We start from the raw sequence: 20819 nt of genomic DNA, 5'->3' as shown, positions 1-20819 counted from the left end.
TTCTACAGCTAACCACCTTTCTTTTCACACAAAATTGGGCAGCCATTTTTGTGGGGTAGCCGACTGATATGACACGGCATTCGTATTAATTGACTAGGAAATTTCGGCTGATCTGTACTTTATTCTTTAATCCTAATAATCATTGTTCATGTTAGTTTTGCAGCATATGGGTTATATTAACCAGCTAAAAAGGTTTAACACGATCAATAAGAGGGATAAAATGCTTTCAGAAGCAATTTATTAAAACAGTGTTTATATTGGGTTAAGAATCAGTATTTTGTGTGGAAATAGATTTGGGCCAAAACCAATTGAAAAAATCTGCAAAATTTTATTTAAATTTGACAGCCAATTTTTTCTTTCAATTTTGCCTAGTTTTTTAATAACAGTAAATTTTTTTTATTTTATTCTATGGTGCTATTGCCATTTAGTATTTACTACACAAGGATTTATAGTAGAAAATCACTTACCAGGGAAAAGTAAATGTAAGATATATTCTTCTCAACATTAGTTAAAAATGAGCACCAGAAAAAAATGTTAAAATTCAAAGAATTCAACATATGCCTCCTCTAGGTTTTGCTATTTCATTTTATGATTATCTTTTTCTACTGGAAGTGTAGGTTTTTTATTCATAATTAGGATTTATCAAAGAATTCTGGTTTTTTTAGCTTGAAAACATTTTATCATTTATTTCCCTTTCCTCGTATCCCTAATAAATATATATATTGTAAAGGAGAAGGAATTAGTAAAACACAAATGGAAAGGAAACAGAGAAAGATTTGTTTCAACGTTGGTGGTGAGCAATGATGTGTGTTGGGGGGGGGGGGGGGGAATTCTCCCCAATATAAATCTCAGTTTTGCCCCTCTTGTTTTTAGTAGATTTATATTGAAGTACTGGGTGGGGGGGGGGGGGAGGGGTAGTCAGAGAGGGGCGCTAATGGATTTCTGCAATAAACCTAAAACGCTTGTGATAAGCTTAAACATCGTTTCTCAAATATACTGCCATTCCGAGATATATATTTTAGGAAAAGTGCAGGGATCTAAAGGGATAAGACAATGGCCTATATATTGATGTACATCCCCAATAATGATACACAAAATTACCCCTTCCGTTGATTAAAATTATTGATTAAAATGTTTAAAAACTCAACCAATGAACCAATCAAACAAAATTCAATCAAAGTCCCCAAAGTTTTTAAGCCAACAAATAAGAAACCATTATTATAAAATTTAGAGGACTAGTGTAATAAACAACCCATTGTCCCCTCCCTTCCTGGGAGAAGTGTGCAGAGAAAACAAGGATAAAATTCATAACTAAAGGCGAAGCTTAGGAATTTAAAATCGGATATAAAAAAGGAAAATAATAAAAAAAGTTTTCTGATATAATTATACATACCCTTTGAATTTCATAGTTTGTTTCATGTTTACCTCAATAATTATATAAAAATAATTATATATATGTACACCAAAATGTCATTTTAGATATTTTCTTGGTCCTACAGATATATGATTGGGGCTTAAAACCCCCCTACTTATTAAAATAAGTCTTATCCTATTCATCTTCACTGTTTTAAAGGCAATATCTGCCAAATTCTTCTTTCGTGGTTTAATTTTGTAACTTATTTTCTAGATAAATACTTATGGACAATATTGTCTTTGTATAAAAAAAAATTAAACACTGTTTAAAGTAAATCAAGGAGTGACTTTAACATCAACTTAAAAAAAACTTTTCAGCTTTTAAAGTTTTGTTAATTATAGTAGAACTTTGCTTGAAAAAAATATTATTTTTGTCTGTCAAATAAACGGCAACATTTTTTTATTGGATACAGTAGCCAGGGTTTAGTCAGGTAATTGCGCGAAGCGCTCCCGAAAATTTGGACTAACAAATTGTATTTTTTTTAATTTGAGAGATTAGTGTCGATAAAATAATTTCCAGTGTCTTAGGCAATTAGCCTGTAGAATGGTCTGTAAAGTAGAAAGAGAAATACAAAGAAAGATATATAAAACTACCAAAGGCAAAATCTTAATTTTGAGAAGTTAGAAGTATTTTTTACCCAGGATTTTTTTTGGTATAAAAGGTTGCGCGATTTTTCAGTTGAATGTATTTTTCACCGTGACAATATATGAATGGATAATATATAGATTATACTTGGATATTACGTCAAGGAAAATAGTGTTGTCAATTTAGGTTGCTTACATGGACATCACATATTGGTCAGTTCGTTCATCCAGTAGGAGGGGATACAGGGGGTCTATTTTAGCTGCCAGCTACAAGTTTAACTTTATGATAATCAGATGTCAGATCCAAGTAATAATATATCAATTAAAGTATTACAGCTTTATATGTGTTTAGAATGTAATTAGAGGGTCGCCCTTAACCATAAATATTTTGATATGCATTCTAGAATAGTCCTATCGATTTTAAACTTCCTGCAAGATCAATTTATTTTTGTACACCTAACCATATAATTATTGCCAGTAAGCCTTTACATTTATTTAAATATGTTGATTTTATGGGCTCTTTTAACATAAATTATATAACAATTGCTTAGTTTTGAAATGGTGATTCCTAGCGAATATGCAAGAGGCTGTAACAAAGCCAACGGGCGGTGATGCTGTCCATGACACTCAAACGACAGGTCTATCAACCAGAGATAACTAAGGGGAGCTAAATGTATCCTTTTCTGTCCAAACACCCGGGGCATTAGATCAAGTAAAACCCATCAGACAACAAGCTCTTTGATTGCACGACCTTTGTCTGAGAAGCCCTAACTGTGAACGGTCATGAGTTGCGCCTGTTTTGTGCCAAGACATTCTCTATACTCTAACTATTAATGTCGCGCACCTGACGTATTAGCAGTAAGGAACCATTTTAACATCTTAGGTTATGACGCGGTGTTAAGAAGAACCTATTACCCTGTGTGTTATAAATGTTTATAAATTCACTCAAATATTGGTTGTCCCAATATATTCCAAGTAACTATCTTATTACACATTTTAATAAAAGAGAAATTTCTTTTACTATGGGATGTATTTCTGTCGGTCTGTACCGAAAGATCTCGCTAACTGCTGGACCGATTTGGCTCTCTTTACATTAAAGCTTCTTATCTGCAAAGGGAAGGTTAACTACACCCTCCTAAGAGAAATTATCCCAAGACAAAATGATTGAAAAGAGGTGTTCTTAGTTTAGATCCTTCTTTACAATCAAAGAACACTACAGGGTCTTTATAATAAATATTTTGTATAAAGTATGTTTTCCCTTTTCCACATTGTCCATCTGAATGTAAGGCCTTTTACCAAGTCAAAGTTTACAAAGAAAACACTGTTTTTTCAGCTTAAATTAACAACAAAATTAATTCGGGAAAAAATCAAGAAACCTATACTTATTTCAGCTGTCGTTGGGGGGCAACACATCGTAAATTTGACGACCTCTCCATTTGCCCCCCAAATATAATTTTAGATTTATTTCGCTTGTTGGTTAAACCTTATACCTGATATTTTGTTAGTCAACCTCAAATCTATTTTTAATAAGGATGACAACATCCATAAAAACGACGCTCTTAAGTAAAACAGTAGGAAAAACGGACATTAACACTCGTAGAGTTTCAGGACTTAGTAAGCAAAATACTAATTTATAAGTTAAAGTCTAAACAATATTGTTAAATTTTCTTAAATACGTTTTCTTAAGTTTATGGACATACTTACATTTTTAAGACTTGATTTTAGGATGCTAAGCTTATAATATTGTACCTTGTTGTCTTAGGAATTATCATTCCAAACATAAAAAAATTTTGGTCAAAAAGTTATAAATCACCGATTTATGGAAAGAAAACGAAGTAGCAGGTTTCGTTGTATTTTCAAAGTAGCTTTTCTCCTGTTTCTAGCCCCTGCGGGGCAATCAATAAAAATCATGGTCCAAATCATCTTGTTTTAAATTAACATACCTACGGACTTTCTTGTGTTAACTATAGAGTTGCTACACTTTGAAAAAAATCGTGCATTACAGTAACAATCATATAGCATATACGGACGGACTTATTTATTCCTGATTAATAACTCTGAAGACCGTTTTAATAATTATGTATTCAGACTTATCAATTAGGTCCCAAGGCACATTCCTACTTTTACAGACAACCAACCCTTTGATTGCATGATCCTAACTCTGCATGAAATGGGTTGCGCCTGTTTTGGACCAAGGCATCCTCCCTACTCTTTCTGTTAATGTCGCACATCTGTTATAGATACAGTTGTTGCAATTTTTAACGTCTTTACTTATGACGCCGCGCCGAGATTCGAACCCATCACCTCTGCAAAGAAGAGCGAATGCGCTAGGTGTTTAACTATATTTACTTTGGTCCATACGGACCCAGGGATTTAAAGGGATAAGAAAATGGCCGAATAATTGATTTACATCCTAAATGACGACAAAAAATACCCCTTCTGCAGATTACAATTAGTAGTTGAAACTTTTGGACACTCTTCTTAATGAACCAACCAATCAAAGTTCAATTAAAGACCCCAAAGTAATTGAGCTAACGAATAAGAAATCGTTATTATAAAACTTTGGGGGCTAATAAATGTTCCCTCCCTCCCTGGTCAGGCCCCACATGATGTTGTCGGGAATGTGTCTTTACTACAAACACACACGCGCACGCACAACAAACACATATACATACACACACACACGCACACATATACACACACACAGATGTAATTGCATCTAGAGATGAAGGTGTCGGTAGATATACAGAGCTTGACAATCCATTCTAGATCCATAGATACCACTAATTACCTAACACACCATCATGACTCAAATATACATACAAGCAGGACTCAGGGAACAAGTAATATTCAAAATGAACTTACAACGAAATTAACATTTTTAACATCCAGGGCGACCACTCCAAAACCAAAAAAATATAGTATTTTTATAGTATATTTTTTTTATTCATATAGTATATATAGTATATTTTTTTTACTCATATAGTATGATATAGTATCGTACTTTGAATTATTTAGTAATACATAGTATATACATCATCAATAATAACTCAAAGCAAAGTTGTTATCAAAGCAATTTAACATATAAGGGGGGGGGGGGAAGAGTTTTGCCACTTTCGCTTACTCTGTGATTATTAGGCTAGGTATTAATGTGAGACTATAGGTTATATGGGATAAAAGTTTACTTTTGGGTAGTATTTCACTTATATCTAATCATTTTTGGATAGGTCTCCAGGCTCAGGTGCTGCAGGCTAGCTGGAAGGTGGTTTCTAGACAAGTAAAAAAAAATTCAAATTTCTGTTTGAAGAGTTAGAGATCAACTTATTAAACAGAATATGCATCTTTTTGGATGTTATGAACATATCTGAAGAAAAAATTTAAATAGGCCTCCAAGTTCTGGTCTTGAAGGCCTCCAGGTCCACTCTGGACAGGTTATAAATAATTTGTTTTATCTGAAGAGTAAAAGGTCAACTTATAAAGCAGAATATGCATCATGCATAATATTCATTACTACAAAGTACATATTGCCTTTTTATGTGTTAAATAAGAAACATTAGTCATAGTTTAAATGCTAAAATTGAAATACCTCACCTCTTTCCCTTTTTATTATGCAAAATTACCCCCCCCCACTCGTTCCTTACCTCCACTGCAAGAAAAAAATCATCTTTTGTTTTTTAATAAGCAGTATAGAATTTATGCTCATTAAAGCATCATGTATTTTTATTTATCTAACTGAAGATTGTTCTTGACATGAAACACTGTGTATTGGACTTATCAAATAAAAATAACATGTTTAATTAAACTGTGTTGATCACTCTATGTTATAAGCTCTATTAAGTGATTAAATATCGAGCACTCTAGTTATTCTTGTGATCATTTATACACATTGCTCCTCATAATTCTGGGTGGAGCTCTCTTATCAACAAGAAACTTATCAAACACAGTAACAACAATAGCCATGGACAGGATCATCCTTGATTATTCTTTAAAGAATATACCTGTTCCCTCAAGGTTTAAGTACGAGAAGGAAGTAGCTTTTAGACTGCAGAAATTTGTCAAAAATCTTTCTTTTAACCACTGGGCCAGATGCACAAACCAAACAAATATACATAAACCTTCTTTTGGCCTTAAATCAAACTTTTCTATTCCATTGTATAAGGAGGCCTTCGAATTAAAACCATTCAAAGAAGACCTTGTTAAGTTAATTTCAAACATAAAATATCGTCCACAAACAAATGAGTTTCAAAAACGCCTCAAAAATGACTGCAATATAATAAGAAACTCACCCGACATAATAGTTAGTGCAGACAAAACAGCTAATTTATACAAGATGAATTTAGCCCAGTATAAGAACCAACTTCTGAACAACATAACTAAGGATTACAAGAAAGTAAATATAAATGAGGTGAACAACACTAACCTAGAGGCAAAAACTTTAGCCAATAAATTTGATGTGGCTAAAAAAGCTGAAATTCTTTCAGACACTTCAAGCTTTATAACAATCAAAGACCATAAAGAAGACTTTCCTGGTCGGATCAAATGCAGACTTATTAATCCTTCAAAAACTGAGATTGGAAAAATAAGCAAACACATCCTGGCAAAAGTCAACAAAGAAATCAAAGCCAAAACCGGTTCAAACCAATGGTCTAGCACAAAAGAGGCTCTAAATTGGTTTAAAGAATTAAACAACAAACAAAGCCTTACATTCTTTCAATTTGATATTGAATCATTCTATCCAAGTATTTCAAAAGAAACCCTCTTAAAAGCAATTAATTTTGCTAAACAACATACCTGTATCAACCAAGATGAAGTAGATATCATCATGCATTCTAGACAAACATTCTTATTTTCTGATGGTGAAGCATGGGTTAAAAAGAAAGGCGAAAAATTTGATGTTGCTATGGGCAGTTATGATTCAGCAGAGGTTGCTGAACTTGTTGGCCTTTTCCTTCTCAATGGCCTAGAAAACCTCATACCCCAACAATATATTGGCCTATACAGGGATGATGGACTAGCAGTGACAAATTTGAGTGGCCCAGGCGCCGAAAGTTTGAAGAAAAAAGTCACCCAACATTTTAAATCACTTGGCTTTCAAATAACCACAAACATATGCATAAAAGTTGTGAATTTTTTAGACACAACTTTAAACCTTAACAATGGAAAACACAAACCGTTCAGGAAAGAAACAAATCCTCCATGTTACATTAACACAAAGTCATGTCACCCTGCTAATGAAATCAAACAACTTCCCAATATGATAGAAAACAGAATTTCTGAGCTATAAAGTAATCAAACGATTTTTGAATCAGAGAAAGCCAAGTATGAAAGAGCTTTAAAAGCCTCAGGTTACAAGCATACTTTAACATACAAACAACAACAACAAAATCGAAACACTTTGCCAAAGAACAGAAAAAGGAAAGTAATTTGGTTCAATCCTCCATACAACTCTGCAGTAAAAACTAACATTGCCAAGGAGTTCTTAAAGCTAGTTGACAAACACTTCCCAAAAAACTCACCACTTCACAAATACTACAACAGAAACACATTGAAAGTTTCATATTCAACAATGGCTAACATGGGAAGTATAATCCAAAGCCATAACAAAAAACTACTGGGTGAATCAAACCTACCTACAGAAAAGGGTTGCAACTGTAGGAATCCACAAGATTGCCCCCTGGATGGAAAATGCCTTACAGAAAGTTTAGTATACAAAGCCCTTGTCACAGATGAAACAAACCAAACTAAATACCAATATATAGGGCTGTCATCTGGACCTTTTAAAAACAGATACTACAAACACTTACACTCATTTAGACACAACAACAATGGTACCAAGCTTTCTGACTGCATTTCAAAGCTTAAAGAACAGAACAAGCCACACAGCCTAAAATGGTCAAAAAAAGCCCTTGCAACGACTTACAACCAAAACTTCAAGAAATGCCAATTATGCCTGACAGAATGTGTTTCCATTGCCCATGCTTCAAAATCAACCACAACATCACTCAACATGAGAAATGAAGTCTTCAACCACTGCATACATCGAAAAAAGTACTTACTGGACCAAACTTAACCTTATATGGCCATATCATAGCAATTTTTTTATATATATCATGCATAATATTCATTACTACAAAGTACATATTGCCTTTTTATGTGTTAAATAAGAAACATTAGTCATAGTTTAAATGCTAAAATTTAAATACCTCACCTCTTTCCCTTTTTATTATGCAAAATTACCCCCCCCCCACTCGTTCCTTACCTCCACTGCAAGAAAAAAATCATCTTTTGTTTTTTAATAAGCAGTATAGAATTTATGCTCATTAAAGCATCATGTATTTTTATTTATCTAACTGAAGATTGTTCTTGACATGAAACACTGTGTATTGGACTTATCAAATAAAAATAACATGTTTAATTAAACTGTGTTGATCACTCTATGTTATTAACATTAATGAAGAAAAATTTAAATCGACATTCAAGTTCTGGTCCTGCAGGCCTCCAGGTCCACTCTGGACAGGTAAAATTCAAATTTCTTGTTTTGAGAGTTAGAGGTCAACTTTTTAAACAAATTATGCATCTTTTTGGTTATTTTTTTACATATTTGAAGAAAAAATGACATTTAGCCTACAGATTCATGTGCAGCAGACCCTCAGGTGGACTCTGTACAGGTAAAAATCGACATTTGAGCAGTTAATGGTTTATTTGTTAAAAAAAATTAGCATATACTTGGATGTTATTTATATATTTGAAGGAAAAAAATTGGCCTCCAACAGAGGCGTCAAAGCTTATTTTTTTTTTTGGGGGGGGGGTAATTTAATAATGTAAATAAGTACCTAACTAATAATAAAGTACTAAAAACAATTTTATTCCTATACATGAAAACAAAATAATCAACCCACAAGCGTTGCTAACTGATGAACCAATATGATTCTCCTTTAAAGTGTAGGTTCAAATATGTCCTGGTAAGGTTTTTTAACTAGTTTTGAAGAGGGTATTTGGTATTTTGATAATTATTGAAATGTTTGATTGATCTATTTTATGAAAGGTAGACAATCAATTTTGATTTAAAAATTTTTTTTCTTAATAATTGGGAAAATGTTACTTCTTTGAAAAGACATTGATAGGACACACCCAGTGCATTGTTTAATTAAAGGGCCATTGCAAACTATAACACGTGTTTTTATCATGATTAAGAACTGTTTTTATCTGGTGGAACTATTTAGTCTTTTGATTTTGGGCAGTGGTAAAAAATTTTGAAAGTGGAAGTAAAAAAGTGCGCGAAGCGCACCAGAACTTTTTAGGGATTATTTATTCTGGGTAATTTTTATATGTGGGGGAATAAAATGGAAAAAATTTTAGGGGTGCCAGCACCCCCAAATTCGTTTGGGGGGTGGGGGGTAATCACCACTTTATTCCCCCACCTTAGACGTTCTTGCCCTCCAGGTAGACTCTGGACAGGTATAAAATCAAATTTTTTTATTTAAGAAGTTAAAGGTAAGTTTATTAAACAACATAGGCTTAGTTTTAGATGTTATTTATGTATTTAAAGAAAAAAAGACAATTGAGCTCCAGGTTAAGGTGCTGCAGGCCTCCAGGTGGACTCTGGTAAGGTAAAAATCAAAATTTCTTATAAACATCTTTTTAGATGTTATTTACAATTTTACATATCTGAAGAAAAAATACAATTGCTCTCCAGGTTCAGATGCTGCAGGCCTCCATGTGGACTCTGTCCAGAGAAGACTTGGAGACCTACAGGACCTAAACTTGATGCCCGATTTTAATTTGTCCTTCAGATATCTTAATATCATCTAAATAGATGCATATTCTGAACTCTAACTATTCAAATAAGAAATTTTAATCTTTTACCTGTAGAGCTTTATGTATTTTTGTCCTATCACAGTTAACTTTTGATAGGTTATTGAAGGTTAGGTTAGGTAAGATAAAAGTTAATGATTGCCCAGCAGGGGCTAGAAATAGGAGAAAACCTACAGTGAAAATATAAGACAAAACGCACCTTAAGAGGCGTTGTCACAAAACTGACAATATTCGTTTTTTGTTTTATAAATTTAATATCATATAGTATATATAGTAAATTTTGGTCAAAAAAAGGTAATATTATATAGTATATATAGTAAATTTTTGTCATATAGTATGATATAGTATCTACATTCATCCTATATAGTATAAATAGTATATATAGTATGCAGTGGTCGCCCTGAACATCTTAATAATTATTTGTAGGTAGACAATTACAATATTAGTTACTAGCGGTTTCGCCCTATATATAGAATTTTTCTTAGAGCTATAGATATTTTCAAGAAAGTTATTCTTTGTCAAACTAATTGTTCGCCATATTTGTGGTAATCCTAGCCGCGGAGTTCTTGCGGCGGATGTATATAGAACCTAAAAAAATTAGGTACCTATCTTAAAAAAATGGTGGAGATTTTTTTGTTTTTGAGGGGGGTTGGTTGGGGTGTCCCACCCCTCTAAGAAAATAGCCTTTAACTTTTCCCTGAAAAAAAGAATCCAATCAGTTCAGTGGTTACCGATATCTTAAGGTACGGGCAGACATCAAGCTACTTTGTTTTATAGATTATTAAAAGCAAACTTTTCTATAATTAGAGTCGGTAACGGACAGTATTGTTCATTTAGGCATGTTAGAGTTGTCCTATTGATTTCAGACTTAACGTGGCGAGTCTTGTGGTTAAAAGATTTAAAAAGAGTAGCATCTTTATCATCATGTCCGTACATATGTTCTAAACATGTTGATTTTTAACTTTGACTACAATTTTCATTAAATATAGTTATACTCTTCATCTGATTTTTGGAATACAGATTCCTAGGACAACAAAGTACAATGTTATAATCGAAGCATTTCTTTACCTAATCAAGTTCTAAAAATGAAAGTATGTCCTTTAACAGTTTTGTTCAGACTTATACATTTATGTTCTGCTTATTCAGTTATGACACTCTACAAGTCTAAATGTATGTTTATCCTACCGTTTCAGAGCTTAGCTTTTATAGATACTGTTCATCTTAAGTTAACTTGATTTGTGTTTAATAAAAGGGCTAAGTGAACGAAAAAATATAAAGCCTACCTTGGCCTAAATCTTTTTAAAATTCAAAACGAGTTGCTTTAATAAATTATCCATGACGCAAAGGCGTATTTTTTAAAAGCGACGCTTTTCTATAATTAGGTTCAGTCCGTCTGTAACGGTTAGCTCTTTTCGTATTAGATATTCCTAGGACAACATAGTGCAATGTTATAGTGGTGTCTATAATCAAGTCCTAAAAATGTATGTATGTCCTTAAACTTTATCATCTATCTAAAGAGTTTTGCAACAAATTTACTTATACTTTTGTTCAAGACTTTTCACACTATATAAGCTAAATAATTAATGTGAGGAAAATATGCAGAAAAATGACCTAAACCCAACCCAGGTTTAAATCTAGATAAAAAAAATAATATATGATAAAGAACTAACTAAAAATTAACTAATAATTTGGGGCAGCACAATTTACGAAATATACTTCTCGTCAACCCACATATTTAAAAATCTGAAAAATAATGAACAAAAACCACAAAAATAAATTCCAACTTTTTATTTAATCAAGAGACATAGATGTTGAATGAATATAATTACAAATCGTAAAGTTTATTCCTTCTTGCCCTTGGCAATCAACATCTTTCTCACAATCTTCTGTTCCTCGATCAAGAAAGCACGGATGATCTTGTCCCTGAATATTGTATCTTAATTAAAAGGTGTTAACTTATAATTTCCACAGAAACGAGATAATTTCCCTGCCTTGTGAGCGTTTCTGAATGCACTTAGTGGAAAAGACTAAAGACTGTCGGTTTATGAAGTTACTAATGAGAACTAGGCAGAAATATAGCATAAAACCGCTCAAAGGATTAAAGAAACTTTAGGTAGAAATATAGCATAAAATTAGTCCAAGGATTGACAACACTTACAAAATATAAAGACAAATTTATGGGGAGGGGAGGTGTAAACCAAAAAAAAACTTTCTTATTGTGAAGGCGAGACTTTTTAAAACGTTCTGAACATAAACTCTATTATAAACTTATTACTGTTAACATTTATAAGAAGAGGCCTTAGGTAATTAGTTATTTAATAAAAATATAAAAAAAATTTATAACTACCTGACGGCATTGTGGGCAAGGACACCACCATAGGCTCTGGTTACGGTCTTGTGCCTCCTGGCAATGCGGCTCTTAGCCTGGTTGCTGAAATAAGAAAAAGATCAGATTTGAAAAATATGATATTTACAGTTTTGAATATTTCTCCTTTGATCAATTAAGATACAATATTATGATTGTTATGAAATTAGGTTGTAATAGCAAATATTTAAAGGGGGGGGGCGAAAGTGACACTTTTTGAAACCAAAACTAAAAGTCAAAGGAACTCAACTAAAAAAAGGGTTACAGGTCTGACATTTTGCATGGCAGTTGCTTTATAGGGGTACAATATGGAACTGTGAAGAAACGGCGGCGCAACCGCCGAAAACCGCCGAGAAAAGGCAACAAAAATTACGGCGGGAAACGGCGGTTTTCGGCGGTTGCACCGCCGTTTCTTCACAGTTCCATATTGTACCCCTATAAAGCAACTGCCATGCAAAATCTCAGACCTGTAACCCTTTTTTTAGTTAAGTTCCTTTGTTGACTCTTAGTTTTGGTTTCAAAAAGTGTCACTTTCGCCCCCCCCTTTCAAAACTATTATGCTAGTTGCCCGATACCCGATATAAAAATACCATAAGATATTACAGAGCACGCTCATAAACCCTAATACTTATGGTAAGAAGTATGCTTACTTGACTTTCTTGATACCCCTAAGCCTCTGGCCAGTCATGGGACACTTGGGAAGAGTTCCCCTCTTCTTGACATATTGGAGAACAAGCTTGCCTCCAGGAGTCTTCACCTTCCTGACCTGGTTGGAACTGGTGTTATATGACAGGCGACGCCTGTAGGTCACTCTTTGAACCATTATGTCTGAAATTAGTATAATGACCAATTTATTTTTATATAATATTAAACTGTAAATTTAATCTAAATGCATAAGGTTATACAATATTCTACTAAACAATAAAACAGGTAGATTGAGCTGAGCATAAACGTTGTCATATTGAGTAAATGATAATTGATCTAGGCTAGCTACAGTTAAGTTTCAGAAGCTCTTGTTTCATCATTGTGGAGGAGTAGACTGGCACTAATATCACAGTTAAAATACATAAGTAACTAATTTAAAAATCTTAACTAGTATAATTTATCTTTCTAAGACACTAATAACTTGCTCGTATACTCCAAAGAAGAAGCCACCTCCAATAAATATCCAGGTAGTTCGTGGAGTGACACCAGCAAATAAACCTTTCAGTCCTTTGTCAGACCCAACTTTCTTTAACATAGTGAAAATACCCATAGCAGCTTCTGGAGATCCTGTCGGAGCCAACATAATCCTTGTCTTGGCAACGTCTAACGGAGTAGTAACAGCAGCAGCAAAACCACCAGATATAGCACCGCATAATGAGGATTGTATAGGTGTAGGTTCGGATCCAGTCTTAACACTAACTTGGCGTTTTAAAAACTCCCATAAAGGAAACTGTATAAAACTGAAAGGTATTTCCCTCAATACTGTAGTTAAATAACCCCTGTAGAGCCCTCGGGGTCCTTCTGAATTAAGCACATCCTTTATGATACTCAGACTAGAATTTCCAACAGATGCTTGACGTCTTTGTTTAACAACCTCAACAGGCACACGAACTAGGCAAGCTGAAATTTCACCTAGACTAGCAGCAGTCATGTGCAAAGCTGTACCGTCATTAGCACCTGCTTGTTTAGCCATCTTCTTAACTGAATCATATGTACAAAAGAATATGGCAGCATTTGGTGCAGAACCGGCAGCTGCGGGACCTATTCCAGCATAAATTCGACTAAAACCACCAGCTTTCCAAAATCCTTGACTACTCTGAAGACGAGTTTTAATTGTGTCCAAAGGAAATAGGGAGATATCTACTGCAGTACCAGCACAGCCGCCAGCTATCAGTGAGGAGATGAATGCAGGATCCGACATTATTTAGTCTTCAATTAAAAAATACTAGATAAAATCCAAAAGAACGCCAGTTTAAGTAACACAACCTTTATAGATTACGGATAACCAACGAAATATTGCCAGGACTGTACTAAACGCGTCCCAAACGGATTTAGACCCCGCCCTAAAAGGCAAAGCACCCTTGGGCCTTAAAATAAATAATTTAAGTGAACAACTTAATCTAAATAATAGCTTATTAATGTAAATATCACTTACTGCTCTAAGGGCATGATAACATGCACCCTTTAGCTACCCGGTAATAAATAGTAACGAGTCGAAACATCCCTACATATAGCACAGCCATAAAGTTCTAAAGTATTCATGTACCCTGAATTATAGTAGCCTTTTCTATACGAATAGTACCCAATTTACAATTACACCATATATATAGCACGATCATCCGTCGAAAATAATAAAAACATAATGCTTAATCGATTAAACCATAAATTTAATCCTTAAATTAAAATTTTAAATAATATCTCAAATTACAAAGATTATATTTGATAAAAATCACCTTAAAATAGCCATAAAACATAATAAAATTTCCAAATAACAATTATAGGTAACCCAAACAAAGAAATAATAATAATAACTTATACCAAATTTGCTTGTATAACGAAATATTAATATAAATTCATGAGAATAAAATTAAGTTTTGATTCGTCCCTAGACCATGTGCACTACAGTAAGGAAGGAACTCATGAAACATGTGTACACTAATACAGAAATGAGACATTTTCTTGACATTTTCTTTCAAGCTTAAGTTTGGATGTAAACTGCTTCAAAATTTACTTTTTTATTCAATAATTTAACACAAAAATATTTTTTTGATTCTTTTTGAAAATAATAAGATACATACAATCACTTTTATTTCCAAGTTTTAGATACGTGGATAACAATTTTTTGGGGAGAAATTGTTACAAAAGGAAATGTCCAATTTTGCTTCTGAGATACAGGTTGCCGAAAAAATATTTATCTATAAGATAAGATGGTTAAAATTCCTCTCAAATTAAAGTAAAAGCAATTATTTCAAATATTTGTGGGTGATTATACCCATTAAAAAGTTATTTTATTCTCAATTTTATTTGATTCGGAAACTACATTTTAAAGGCCCTTTTGAAATGTCGTCGTACTTTTATGAGTTCCGAAGAAAAATTATGAACTAGGGAATCAGCTGTTTATTACACAAACATCAGAAACATCAAAACAACGAATATATTCGGTGATTGTTAAGTCTTTTCTGGTCTTATTGCTAATTTGTATTATATTTAAGTAATAAAGAGAGGGGTAGGTTTCTGGTAAAATCCGTAAAGGTTATGTGTTATGTAGTGATGGGAATCCGGATCCGGAATCCGAATCCGGATCCGGAATCCGTTTTTTATAGCGGATTCCGGATTCTAAATTGGTAGGCTAAAATTACCGTCTTTTTTCTTACAACTCCCTCTGTTTGAAGGCAAAGATCAAAAAAAATTTTTCTACATAACAAATTTTAATAATTACTAATGTGATGTAAATGTTTTAGTTATGCTGAAAGTCAACACTTTAAACAAATCAAGGCTTCAACCATAGTGATAAATTAACGAAAAAAGCTATCCCTCTGTGACGGACGGCCTTTTAAAATACTGCTAGAATCCGGAATCCGAATCCGGAATCCGCCAAAAATAAGAATCCGGAATCCGCAAGAATCCGTCACTTTTTTTGACGGATTCCTTCAGAATCCGGAATCCGAATCCGGCCCAAAAATTCGACGGATTCCCATCCCTAGTTATAAGTTAAAAAATTTTGTCTATAGTTCTTTTTATAAGAAATACACGTATTTAGTGAATATTATCGTTCTATATACTATTTTTAAGCCTTAAAACACACACCTTTACGGATTTTACCAGAAACCTACCCCTCTCTAATCTTTTACATTTAATCAATCATAAAACTTATCAATACAAAAGGCAAATCTGACTAATTATAATTTAGTATACAATATTTAAAGTTTTGTATTTATATTTTCTTGTTTAATTTTTTTCAGACCTTTAGAGAGATGTCATCCCATAGATCTAGAAAGCGCATCAGGGAGGCGAAGCGTAAGGCCAGACCCGAGCTTTCCAGCCAAGAACTTTGGATTCAACATAAACTCTCTACTTCATTTGATCTCTCGTGGGATAAGGTTGTAGATGCTATTATTGCTCAATACTGTTTATACTTTACTAATTGAACTCTACTTTTCTTATATGATTATTTTTCGTTCATGCTTTTTTGAATTGAACATTCAACGTACTTTCAACTCTCGACTGGTGCCTAGTTCATTATACCTTAGCTTATACAATATAAGAGATCACCTTTCCATTGATAGTATGATTAAATATCCATCACAATCTTATGCGATTTATTAAACAAATAAAACAAATGAACATTTTTATTACCTAACATACCTACTCTGATTATACTTTTCAAATTAAATATTATTGGCGACGCTCATTAACCACTTATTGACATATGTTCGAGCTTTTAATTGGTTAGTAAGTCATTTTAATATTTATATTTCCCATTAAACATAGATAGTTTTTTGTAATTGTTGATTTGATTTGTGAAGTTTTATAGGTATTTGATCTACGCAAATTTTTTTTCCTTAATTAATACTGTAAGATATTAGAATGATTACTAGGGTGGGTTCATATCGGAATTAGACAAAGCGGGGATATGCAACAGATAAAATTAACCTTAAAAACATTTCTGACCTAAAAAGAATTTTAAAAAATTGAGTTTTAGAACACGACCACTTTAAAATATAATTCATTACTTATTAGTATGCAAAGACGACATTCAAAAATTTTTTTTGAATCAGAACTATGGCTTCATGGTGCTCCCTGGAAAGGCCTTGAGGAGCTGAATCAGGAACTTTTGTCCGTTTCAAAATATCTCGTTCCTAGCCTTAGAAATCACTAAAAAAACAAAAAATTTTAAGGTTTATTGAGAATTGTCCAATTTGTAGAGGTTTTTTAGATTTTCTCAGGCTAGGAACGAAATTTTTTGAAACGGACAAAAGTTCCTGACTCAGCTCCTCAAGGCATTTCCAGGGAGCACCATGAAGCCATAGTTCTGATTCAATAAATTTTTGACTCCCATTTACAAATAGCTATACAATTGAATGTCTGGTCGTCAGCGGTTTTAAGACTTAGGATAAATTTTAAATCATCCAGAGGTGTATTATATCTATATAAATTGAGTGCAGATCCCCGCTTTGGCCTCAGAAAAAAAATGTTCAAAATCGACCCACCCTAATGATTACCCAAGGTTTTATTTAAGGTGAATGATACAGTACCGCGTATTCATGTCAATGATTTTACCGAGGAGGAATTTATCGAACACTATGAAAAGCCGTATAAAGTGGTCGCTATTCGTGGTTGCACTGATCACTGGCAGGCTAGCTTTAAATGGTCACTAGAACGATTGGGCAAGAAGTATCGCAACCAAAAATTTAAGTGTGGTGAAGATGATGAAGGATATTCAGTGAAGTTAAAAATGAAATACTACCTGGATTATTTAAGATCCACGGATGATGACAGTCCGCTATATGTATTTGACAGCGGCTATGGAGATCATCCTAGAAGGAAAAAGTTATTAGAGGACTATGATCTGCCAAAGTACTTTAGGGATGATCTGTTTAAATACTGCGGCGAAAGCAAACGTCCTCCATACAGATGGATTGTCATTGGCCCACCTCGTTCTGGAACAGGCATTCACATAGATCCGTTAGGTACATCTGCTTGGAACGCTCTAATTTCTGGCCACAAACGATGGTGCTTTTTCCCTACTGACACACCCAAAGATCTGATCAAGCTTACTTCAGCAGAAGGTGGTAAACAGCGCGACGAGGCAATAATGTGGTTCAAATGTGTCTACCCTCGCACCCAGCAACCTGATTGGCCGGCCAGATACAAGCCGATTGAGTGCGTCCAGGGACCTGGTGAAACAGTATTTGTTCCCGGTGGAGTTTGGCATGTGGTCCTGAATTTAGATATTACCGTTGCTGTCACCCAGAACTTTGCATCAAAGACCAATTTTCCAGTTGTTTGGCATAAAACTGTGCGCGGAAGGGATGTATATTTAAATCATCGATTATTTTTTTTTACATTTCGATATGAAATGTACTCTTATGCAGCTTAAGTAGTTTTTCTAAGTATATCGTAGGTTTTATTCTTTTCTTACTAGTGAAATGGAGAAATGATTGTTCCAAATTTTAAAAAAATTATGTATAAGAATTTAAGGCGTTGCTACAAAAGACCTACTCTACAAAAGACCTACCCCTACATAAGACCTACTCTACAAAATACCTACCCCTTCATAAGACCTACTCTACAAAAGACCTACTCTACAAAAGACCTACGAATATATATTGTTATATAAACATCAAATTTATTAATAAAGTAATACATAATCAATACATGGCCGCAGCGCTCGGCCCCCTGGCCTGCCTAGCCGCGGGCGCCCGGCCCCCTTGCCTATAACCTAACCTAACTTTACCTAAATATTGTAAAAAAAATATTCAAAGGGGACTATCCACGAACAAGAGCACTTGATTCTAAGTACATTCCAGCATTGATCCTGAGTATTTTCTTTCAGAATATAACAGGTCATATTAATAATTAATATATTGACGAGAAAATTTATGTTTTACTACTTCAAGTTGAAGAAAAGTGAAAAAATGTCTAAAATTCTATCAAACGTTTTGTTGAGTTCGGGGTGTTTTTAATTGTCCATGTTGTCAAATGATAAAAATTTAAAAAGTCAAAAGCACATTTACTATATCTCATATGTATGTTTAAATTAATGCTAATATGGATTAATTTACAATCTATATAACACGAGTATTCGCATATGTATCATCATATATCCATTTTATTAAAAGAATTAGCTTCATAAAAGTTTTCAAAATCAATTAAAATACCTAAAAAAACATGGTGAAACATAAATTTTCTCGTCAATACATGAATGATATATGCTGACCTAATATATTCTTAAAGAAAATACTTAAGATCAATGCTGGAAGGTACTTAGAATTATGTGCTCTCGTTCGTGGATAGTCCCCTTTGAAAAAAATCTACCAACAACTTTTTGTAAATCAACGAAATTCTAAAATATAATTAAGTTAATGTACGATAAACATTCATACATTATAACATATAAGTTAGGTTAGGTTAGGTTAGGTTATGTTAGGTTATAGGCAAGGGGGCCGAGCGCCCGCGGCTAGGCAGGCCAGGGGGCCGAGCTATGCGGCCATGACCTTCTAGCATTACGATTTTTTGTAGAGTAGGTCTTTTGTAGGCGTTGGTCTTTTGTAGAACCGACGAGTAGGTCTTTTGTAGGGGTAGGTCTTTTGTAAAGTAGGTCTTTTGTAGCAACGCCGAATTTAATAAGGAAAGCTGAGATAAAATAAGAATATTTATTATTTTAATATATATCCCCATTCACTCCAGGCCAAAGTTATCGCGTAAATGGTATAAACAACTGACCAAGCATGAGCCAGAGTTGGCTAAGATTGCAGACATGGTAGACACCTCCAGAAGGTCGGGTCAGGCGAGTGACAGCTCCAGTGATTCCAGTTCTAGTAGCAGCAGCTCCAGTGATAGCGAGTCTGATTCTGGACAGGAGTCAGAGGGAGGACAGGAGAGAAAGAAGCAGAAGAGAGCATAGGACAATTAGAAGTAAAATCTCTGATAAAAGATTAATACCTATTCAACTAATAATATCGATACAATTTTTGATTCGTAACATCAGATTAAATGTTTTATACTGTAGAATATATTCTTAAAGTAAAACTAAAAATTTGAGTATTAATCTTTTATTTTTGATCAAATTATTCACGTGATAACCAACTCAGTCCATTAGGACAAACCAAACAAACTGTAACTAGTTTAAATTATGCCACAGTCAACTATACATTTAACATTGTTTCTGTTTAATTTTTTTGATGATAATTTCTCGAGTTTCATTAGGAATGCCCATCACAGTTTGAGTTATTCCTTACTTCTTTTATTGTAAACAATCCTAGTAATAAAAAGCAAATCCAATTGCTTAAACGGACCAGCTTTAAACTGATAAACACTTTAAAAGTCTTTAGGTTTTTTGTTGTTGAAAGATTACTAAAAGTAAAAAATGATCATGTATGTTAAGTATTTTAAAGGACTAAAAGTATTGTAAAGAAATAAGAAATAACCCTTTTTTCATTCTATAGTTTTTCTTATCGAGAAAACATCTATATTTAAAACTAGATTTTTTTTTCGCAATGAGGTTATTAAAGAAAATGCATGTAAATACAATTGCACATTTTGAAATATTTTTTTTTAAAGAGTTCACTAATATAGATGAAAGGTTAAAAATTAAAGTTATAAAGGCAGGAAAATAATTTCAATGTTCTAAAGTCACCTGACTAAACCTTGTTATAAAAATTTCCTGTTTTTATATCAAATCTTAGGCGTATCACCGATGAATGAATTCCCAATAAAAGTTACAAAATATTCAAATCATTTGTTCAGATTTCCATTGACTTAAACCTAAATCATTATCTAATATCTAATACATACATGTTTCTACTATTCTAAACTTTCTTCAGCCTGACTTCAGAAATATATTCAGGAGATGGAATTCTTATGTTGAAAGTAATACTTCTCTAATCGCAAATATTCTTTTCAGCTTTTAAAAATTATATTATTTTAGTTGTAA

General features: G+C 33.4%; 3 protein-coding genes across 3 annotated transcripts; 1 reads left to right on the top strand and 2 right to left on the bottom strand.

Annotated features, from left to right (window-relative positions):
• Positions 1–11586: 11586 nt before the first annotated feature.
• LOC145317443 (uncharacterized) lies at positions 11587–13007 on the bottom strand. Its single transcript, XM_080158538.1, has 3 exons — positions 12829–13007; positions 12161–12244; positions 11587–11736 (listed from the first exon to the last, which is right to left on the bottom strand). The coding sequence occupies exons 1-3, from the start codon at positions 12999–13001 to the stop codon at positions 11655–11657; spliced, it is 339 nt and encodes a 112-aa protein (XP_080014664.1). The 5' UTR covers positions 13002–13007; the 3' UTR covers positions 11587–11654.
• LOC145317440 (mitochondrial S-adenosylmethionine carrier protein-like) lies at positions 13006–14084 on the bottom strand. Its single transcript, XM_080158536.1, has one exon. The coding sequence runs from the start codon at positions 14082–14084 to the stop codon at positions 13281–13283; it is 804 nt and encodes a 267-aa protein (XP_080014662.1). The 3' UTR covers positions 13006–13280.
• Positions 14085–16129: 2045 nt separating this feature from the next.
• On the top strand, positions 16130–20817 carry JMJD6 (Bifunctional arginine demethylase and lysyl-hydroxylase PSR). Its single transcript, XM_080158539.1, has 3 exons — positions 16130–16263; positions 17403–18190; positions 19571–20817. Exons 1-3 carry the CDS (start codon positions 16138–16140, stop codon positions 19788–19790), a joined length of 1134 nt encoding a protein of 377 aa, XP_080014665.1. The 5' UTR covers positions 16130–16137; the 3' UTR covers positions 19791–20817.
• Positions 20818–20819: the final 2 nt, after the last annotated feature.

The sequence above is a fragment of the Acartia tonsa genome, chromosome 4, assembly GCF_053477335.1.
Source record: "Acartia tonsa isolate MP-2025a chromosome 4, ASM5347733v1, whole genome shotgun sequence".
NCBI classification, from domain to species: domain Eukaryota; kingdom Metazoa; phylum Arthropoda; class Copepoda; order Calanoida; family Acartiidae; genus Acartia; species Acartia tonsa.
The sequence above is the reverse complement of the archived record's forward strand: the minus strand, read 5'-3'. Positions and strand labels throughout refer to the sequence as shown.

Bases quoted from the DNA above. Each gene is read 5' to 3' on its own strand.
- LOC145317443 (XM_080158538.1), bottom strand. From the start codon at position 13,001: ATGGTTCAAAGAGTGACCTACAGGCGTCGCCTGTCATATAACACCAGT. The intron at 12,245-12,828 runs GTAAGCATACTT...TTCTTATTTCAG, and splicing joins AGGGGTATCAAGAAAGTCAA to CAACCAGGCTAAGAGCCGCA. The intron at 11,737-12,160 runs GTAGTTATAAAT...TACAATATTCAG, and splicing joins CTTGCCCACAATGCCGTCAG to GGACAAGATCATCCGTGCTT.
- LOC145317440 (XM_080158536.1), bottom strand. From the start codon at position 14,084: ATGTCGGATCCTGCATTCATCTCCTCACTGATAGCTGGCGGCTGTGCT.
- JMJD6 (XM_080158539.1), top strand. From the start codon at position 16,138: ATGTCATCCCATAGATCTAGAAAGCGCATCAGGGAGGCGAAGCGTAAG. The intron at 16,264-17,402 runs GTTGTAGATGCT...GTTTTATTTAAG, and splicing joins TTGATCTCTCGTGGGATAAG to GTGAATGATACAGTACCGCG. The intron at 18,191-19,570 runs AAGGGATGTATA...CCCCATTCACTC, and splicing joins TGGCATAAAACTGTGCGCGG to CAGGCCAAAGTTATCGCGTA.